Genomic DNA, 8,053 nt, shown 5'->3' with positions numbered 1-8,053 from the left:
TTCAGGGTTTAATTTCATCCTGAAAGCGCGGATGCTCGCGAAGGTTTCTTCTAGATCCAAGATCAAATCATCCTTTTGCTTGGTCTTGACGACAACATCATCCACATAGGCTTCAACGTTGCGGCCAATCTGTGTTGAGAAGCATCTCTGGATCATACGTTGATAAGTTGCTCCTGCATTTTTTAGTCCGAACGGCATGGTGACGTAGCAATATGCTCCAAAGGGTGTGATGAATGAAGTCTTCAAGCAGTCGGATTCCTTCAGTCGGATCTGATGATACCCCGAGTAGCAGTCCAAAAAACTGAGAAGCTCACAGCCGGCGGTCGAGTCGACTACCTGGTCAATGCGAGGCAACCCAAAAGGATCTTTAGGGCAAGATTTGTTGAGGTCAGTATAATCAACACACATACGCCATTGCCCCGTTTTCTTCCATACTAGAACCGGGTTTGCCAGCCAGTCGGGATGAAGGACCTCTTTAATGAAGCCTGCCGCTAACAGCTTGGTTAATTCCTCCTTGATCGCGTCCTTTCTGTCTTGTGCGAATCGGCGGAGTCGTTGTTTGATAGGCTTGGCATCTTCTTTGACATGTAAGGAGTGCTCAATCACCTCTCTAGGAATACCGGGCATATCAGATGGTTTCCACGCAAAGATATCTTTATTGTTCTGAAGAAAGGTGATGAGCGCGCTTTCCTATTTACAATCTAACTCGGCGCCTATTACAGCAGTTTTAGTAGAATCAGAGGGATCTAGGGGAATCTTTTTAGTCTTGGCTTCGCTTTCTCCACTTTTTGAAGTCTTGGTAGCGGGCACTTCTCCTTCGCTCGTCGCGGCTGCAGCCAGTCGGATATCCTCTCGGGCAGACGCCATCTCGCGGGTTTGGGCCATGTCGCAACTCTCCTTGTCGCATGTGACGGCTTGTTTGATGTCGCTCCGTAGGGATAGGACTCCTCGGGGACCAGGCATCTTCATCATCATGTAAGTGTAGTGCGGAACGGCCATAAACTTGGCTAACGCCGGGCGTCCGAGTATGGCATGGTATGCTGTCTCGAAATCGGCGACTTCAAAGCTGATATTCTCTGTGCGGAAGTTTTCCCGGGTGCCAAAGGTGACCGGGAGAGTGATCTGGCCGAGTGGAGTTGCGGATAATCCTGGAATTACGCCGTGAAAAGGCGCATTGCTTGGTTTTAGCTCGGAGCGAGGAATCTGCATATCATCCAAGGTCTTGGCGAAGAGGATATTGAGTGCACTGCCACCGTCGATGAGGGTTCTGCGAAGCTTGACATTGCGGACCACTGGGTCTAGTACCAGGGGGTACCGCCCCGGGTGGACCACTCGGTCAGGATGATCCGAGCGGTCAAACTTGATTGCAATCTCTGACCATCGAAGATATTGGGGCGTGTCGGGCTGAACAGCATTGATCTCCCGTTCGGTCAACTTTTGCTTCCTTTTAGACTCATAAGCCAGGGGGCCGCCGAAGATATGGTTGAGTTCCTTGCGGTGGTCTTGAAATCCTGCCGGGGTGTCGCCGTCGTCCTTCTTCCTCGACGTGCTTTGTTCTTCGTCGGAGTTTTTCCGTGTAGTCTTGGTGTATTGCTCCGCAAACTGCTTGTAGACGAAACAATCTTTGGCCACGTGGTTGGAGTTAGGATGGTGCGGGCATTGGGAGTTCATGATCTTGTCGAACGTGTTGACGCGCGAACGCTGTCGAGAAGAGTGAGTGGCGGTTGCAACAAGTTCCTCAGGCTTACGCTTGCGGTCCTTATGGTTGTTACTTCCACCTCCTCCCGTAGCCGGCGTACCCTTGTTTGGCTTCCAACTGGGACCCGACTGCTTTGATGCGGTGACGGCGTCTTCAGCTTTGGCGTACTCGTTGGCCTTTTCAAACATGAGCTTGACTGTCCTGGGAGGCTTGCGCCCGAACTTGCCGACCAATTCTTCGTGGCGAATCCCTTTGGTAAATGCGGCGATGATAACGTCGTCGGTGATGTCGGAGATCTTGTTACGTTGTTCAGAAAATCGCCGGATGTAATCTCGAAGGGATTCTCCGGACTTCTGAATAACGTTGTAGAGGTCGTATTGTGTGCCGGGACGCTCGAAGGTGCCTTGGAAGTTGGCGATGAAGTGGTCGCGTAATTCAGCCCAAGATCCAATTGTACCATGGGGCAATCCATGGAGCCAAGATCGGGCGGAATCTGCTAAAGCCACTGGTAAATAGTTCGCCATGGCCTTGTTGTCTCCTCCTGCTGCGCGGATTGCGAGACCGTAGACGGTAAGCCACGATTCGGGGTTAGTGGTACCGTCGTACTTCTCTATTCCAGTCGGCTTGAAGCCGGCTGGCCAATCCACTCGACGCAGGTCATCGGTGAAGGCTGCTACTCCGTCAAGGTCGTCGTCGTGGCGGTCCGGCGAATGATGATGGCCTCGAGCTGCTCGGCGTTGTATGATTGTGTCGCGAAGATCGACGGGGCGGCGACGAGGTGGTGAGCGAGGCCGTTCCACTCGGCGCTCCCTATGATGATCGGGAGGCGAGTGAATGGACCGCTCGTCGTGACCCCTGCTCCTGCGATTGGATCCTGCGCCGGTGATGCTGAGGCTTGGATGACGGTAGTCATGAGATCGGAAGTGGGGAACTCGGCTGCCAGTCGGCGTGTAGACGCTTTCGGAGTTGACTGGGACTGAAGCCGCGATCATGGTCTTCGTCTGGTTCAAGATGTTGACGACGTGATCAGATTGATTGAGCTCGTTTTCTTTGAGGAGGGTGTCGAGGAGGGTGATCGCGGCAACCGCATTCTGTTGAGGGGTGCGGAAAACCGGCGTTCCTTCAACATCTTGTTGGCCGATGAGATCACGCGCTCGGCGCCCTGCTTCCAAAGCTCGCTGCCGTCGATCCTCAGCCTCCTTCGCGGTCCGCTCACGCTCCTGCTGCTCACGCCGTTGCCGTTCTTGTTCTTGTGCTTGATGCTCCTCCTCCAGTCGGCGACGCTCAGTCTCGCGACGTGCTTCGGTCTCCCGGGCTTGGCGTTGCTCCTCCGTCTCGTTATTGGCCATGAAGACGCCGAAGAAGAGAGGGGTGTAGTTGTCATCTAGGCTTTCGTCGAAGTCGTCGAGATCCGGGTCGTTGTAGAGAGAGCTGAACTCGTCGTATTCCACGATGTCGGTGGGGCGCGAGTCGACGGTGGGAGAGCTGTAGTAGCCATCCAGCTGATCCGTCGAAACCGTGCCGAGTGGTTGGAGGATGACGCCGACTTCCCTGAAGCTAGGCGAGATCGGTGTTGAAGCCGACTTCCGCCTAGGCCTACGGGATGGAGACGCTGTCGTGATGGAGATGGCCGCCAAATCATCGGGGAGCTTCATCAAGACCGGTGGGTAAGCCCCATCATCTTGATCTGGTGTCGTTGGAGAAGATGCGATCTCGCCCGAGTGGTTTGAAGCCGACTCGATTGAGATGGTCTTGGGGTAACTTTTAGCCGCGTTTGGGAGTCCAAACGGGACTGAAATCCGGTTCTCTCCCGACTGGTTTGACCCCGAGTCAAGGAGAGAGATCTTGCCGAAGTTGTTGGTGACGAAGTCGAGGCTGCCGAACCGAAACGTCTGCCCGGGTGGGAAGACGAGGTCGTCGATGCCGGAGACGGAACCCATTGCACTGATCGGCGAAAAGCTTGACGCTACCCCTACCTGGCGCGCCAACTGTCGAAACTAGATTTCGGCAATAATAAAAGGGGGTGGCTATCAAGCTAGAAAAGTGTATGGGTTTGGAGACAAAGGATTTATACAGGTTCAGGCCTTCTTATTCAAGAAGTAATACCCTACTCCTGTCCGGGGATGAATCCGCCGAGTGTATTATTGATTGTATGATTTGGAGAAAATCAACATCCGCCCCTAGAGGCACCCGGACCCCCCTTATATATGGGAAGGAGTCCGTGTTACAAAAGATAATCTATATCCCTAACGGAATATGTAGATACAGATAAAATACAGCCGTAACCGACTAAGTCTCAAGGTGTTTCCTTGATGTACAAGTTAAGAAACAAACCCGAGATACAAATAAGATATTCTATCTATATTCGGTATCCTGTATTCAGCCCAAATACCGTCGCCGTGTAGATATGGGATATCCATAATCTCCACACATATATATAAACATATAATTATCAGAATTTACAAGGTTGACCAGACGAATTATGGAGCGTGAAATAATAGATCCAGAACATAAGTCGTAATACACCACTATTTTTATATATTTTGCCATTTTATGGTATGGCTTATGCTAGCTTAAGTGACTAATAAACCCGTACGCACCATTACACGGAAGTCAGGTAAAATAGGACACGCAAACCGAGGAGGCCAAGAAGTAGCAGCCCTCATCATGTATCAGCCCCTGTCTAGCTTTCTTCTGTGTTAGGTTTGTTCCTCTTTGTTGGCCTCTTCCTCGATTGTGTCCATAGGAGGTGTTGCTGATTCCATCTTGGCCTTCTTCAGTGTTTCCACTAAACCTGCCAGGCACTCGTCCGCGTCTCTCTTCCTCTTGCACCGTAGCATGTGATTACCGGCCACGTCTGCCGGTGCGTCGATCTCATCGATCAGTCGACTGATTTCACCGTTCCTCTTACCCCGCGGCATGAGGTTATCGGCAACATCTGCCGGAGTCGTGTCGGTCTCGTCGAGCAGTCTCCCGATTTCACCAAAAAGCGAGTGCTCGGTGATGTCCAGGTAGCTCTTGGCCAGCACCTTAAAGGCATCGAGGCGGCAGTAGGACATCTCGATGTGCTTGTCCATCCTCCCCGGCCGAATCAGCGCCGGGTCGAGCCTGTCAACGTGGTTCGTTGTGAACACGAACACCCTCTCGCTGCCGCACGCCGACCACAGCCCATCGACGAAGCTGAGTAGGCCTGACAGCGTCACTTTGCTTTTATCATCAGTCTTGTTGGAAAGCTCGACCAGCACATGGTTGTTGTCGACTTCGTCGCTGTTGTCCATCTTCTTGCCCTTGCGCTTGGTAGTGAGCTCGACCTCGATGGCGTCGATGTCCTCGATAACGATGATGGATTTGTCCGTCGTATCGAGGAAGAGCTTCCGCAGCTCGGCGTTATCCTTGACAGATGTTAGGTCGAGGTCGTAGACGTCGTAGTCGAGGAAATTGGCCATAGCCCCAATCATAGTGGTCTTGCCAGTGCCCGGTGGCCCATACAGAAGGTAGCCCCGCTTCCACGCCTTGCCGACCTTGGAGTGGTATTCCTTCCCCTTCTGGAACGCCCTGAGATCGTCCATAATCTCAACCTTCTTGGCATGGTCCATGGCGAGCATGTCGAACGTCGACGGGGGATTGTACGGGACACTGGTCCACATGCTGATCTCCCCTTGTTTGGAGTGGTTGGTGAACAGCAGCCTCTGCCGGTCCTTGGCGGTTAGCTCGCGCCACCGCCGGATGATGCCGGGCAGGTAGGTCTTGAGCACGAGCTGGCGGTGGCGCTTGTGGAACACCAGCCTGTAGCACCGCGGCTCGTCCGTGTCCCCGGGGAACATGCTGATGATGGTGCTCCCTGTGTTCTTGGAGGCCTTGGGGTACAGCCTCCACCACATGCGAGCACCATCCAAGCAGTCGACGACCTCCTGGTTCTCGTCTAGAATCACAAGCGGGTCATCCCCGATGTTGTTGCCGAGCTTGGCCTTGAGCTTGGTTGCGCTGCCCAGGCACGCGCTCCTCAGGTAGGTGGAGACGGCGTCGAACATCTTGTTCCGCCGGAACCGCTCCTCGCCGTACTCGGACACGGTGATCTGCTCGTAGGGGTTGAAGTAGGACATAACCATGGGGACCACGCTACTGATGATGTACCTAGCCTCCTCGTGGACGTGCTCCGGCATCCGGGACCAAAGCAAGCCCACGCCGGCCATGGCCGACCCGAACCCTACCCACGTCTCCAGAGTCGCCATGGCTGCGCAGTGCAGTACGACGTCACTCCTTTGCTTAATCAAGCTGGCAAGCTAGGAGCTCTCTGTGTAATTAATAGCTGCCGATTGTGGATGTGTATGTCTCTCCCTCCATCGTCGCTTCTCTGGCCCCAGCTTATATAAGGGTGTTCCTTGGGTGTAAAGGTCTCGAAGTATACGGACACGTATTTGAATTATTAAACGTAGACTAATAACAAAACAAATTATAGATTTCGCATGTAAACTGTGTGATAAATTTATTAAAACTAATTAATCCGTCATTAGCAAATGTTCACTGTTAAATCATGGTGTAATTAGACTCAAAAGATTTATCTCGTAATTTACGTGTAAACTGTGCAATTATTTTTTCCCCCACATTTAATACACTATACATATATCTAAACATTTAATGTGACATTTTTTACCAAAATTTTTAGATCTAAACGAGGCCTAACCGGTGATTTAGCGCGTAAATTAATGATCCACAGTTCCACACCGTTTCAGCGTGGAAGAAGGTGTGAGAACGCGCGCGTCGTTGAAGCTTCGTTGAAGGAAAGAGGTCGAGGTCTTTGTTTGGACGTGTCTCTCTATAATAGGGGGCTCCACTGGTCGTGCAACTATATATAGGTCAACCATGGCAATCAGCAATCATGCCACAATCTAACCTATATTTTCATAAAGTTATAATTATAGCCATATAACCATGCCACATCATCACCCATTAGCAATAATTATTTATTTAACCTCATGCAAGCATACAACATCATATATCACGTCCAATTTATTTAACTAGGAAGGTAGCCCGCGCATTCACGCGGGCATGCGTCGTACGCCAAGTTTGAGGTATTTATAAAAGCGACATTTAACAGGAGAACATCTGCCACAATTTCTCCATACATTATTTTTGTCAGCATTAATTAATTCTTTAATAATATTCTAACCTATTAGATTTATATTATATCAAATATAAGTAGTATCTATAAGTAATTATTTATAATATTCTTCATCATTTTAAAAAAAAGGTAGATTTATTTTCTTTAGAAAACATGTCAACGAAAGTAAAAGTAAGTGTAAAATAAAAATTAAGGTGTTTTTATTTTTTTAATTGTATAATATATTATCATAATATGTTAAAGGATGAATTGGGTGGGACATTAATCTACACAAAAAATGCACGGGTTTATATAGCCTAATATGATTGATATATTTTGAGAGGCGATCTACCTATGAACATTTCATGTAGAGTGAATGAGAGGCTCCACGCAACCTAGCAGGAATACAATAACGTCGAAATATCATTGCACAGTAATATTTTTAAAATGTCATGTACCATGAATAAACACTTGTTAGAAACAATGGTTCTACCGGTTTAAAAGGTATAGGAGCGCACACATGCATGTTATGCAGTGAGCCAGACAGAGATTCTGATAGAATTTGTTTTTTCCGAAAAGATAGATATGATGGTATAAAAATTGGGTCCATCGGTTTAAGTGGAAACCGATGGTCGATTATATGAGTGTTTTTGTAATTAATAGAATGCCACATAGCGACTTAGAAGTGTTTAGGAGTGCTAGGAGCAATCATATGTATGATTTAGATGCTATGATCATTTTAAGATCGTTTATTTATCTTTTAAATTTAAAATATCATTTATTTACAAAAGCATCAAGATCAATTCGTATATGTAAATAGCCCCCAGGTGTATGTTTTGAGGAATTAATAAAGTTTTTTTATGAAGAAATTAATTAAGTTGGTAGAAAGTCATTAGATGTCTAATAATGTACTTTTAATGGGTTTAACAGTTTCATTAAAAAATAAGCTAGCATATTTTGATTTTCAATGACAAATTTTAATATTTTCTTTTATTTAGTGGAGCACTCAAGATGGATGTAGGTCTAGAACGCAATAAATCTAATATAGATATTAAAATTATATATTTATTTGAAAAATAAAAATAGATATATAATTTATGGTACAAATAATTGTAAAGACTCGTAAAATTAATCCGGCCTTTATTAAAAAGTCTAAAATAGCACGTTTAAGTATAAATTAGTTAATATATTTCTTTGTTAGTTTAATGCGTACAGAATGTAACGATATAAACTTTATAAACTTTATTTAAATA

The 8,053-nt window shown here is 47.8% G+C and overlaps 1 protein-coding gene across 1 annotated transcript; it reads right to left on the bottom strand.

Annotated features, from left to right (window-relative positions):
* Positions 1-4,112: 4,112 nt before the first annotated feature.
* Positions 4,113-6,041, bottom strand: LOC136354733 (AAA-ATPase At3g28580-like). Its single transcript, XM_066306340.1, has one exon. It carries the CDS (start codon positions 5,929-5,931, stop codon positions 4,399-4,401), a length of 1,533 nt encoding a protein of 510 aa, XP_066162437.1. The 5' UTR covers positions 5,932-6,041; the 3' UTR covers positions 4,113-4,398.
* Between the last annotated feature and the right edge of the window lie 2,012 nt (positions 6,042-8,053).

Source organism: Oryza sativa, chromosome 12, assembly GCF_034140825.1.
Source record: "Oryza sativa Japonica Group chromosome 12, ASM3414082v1".
NCBI lineage: Eukaryota > Viridiplantae > Streptophyta > Magnoliopsida > Poales > Poaceae > Oryza > Oryza sativa.
Note: the sequence above shows the minus strand (reverse complement) of the source record. Positions and strands in the feature narration are given on the sequence as shown.

Coding starts and splice junctions, on each gene's coding strand:
- LOC136354733 (XM_066306340.1), bottom strand. CDS start 5,931: ATGGCGACTCTGGAGACGTGGGTAGGGTTCGGGTCGGCCATGGCCGGC.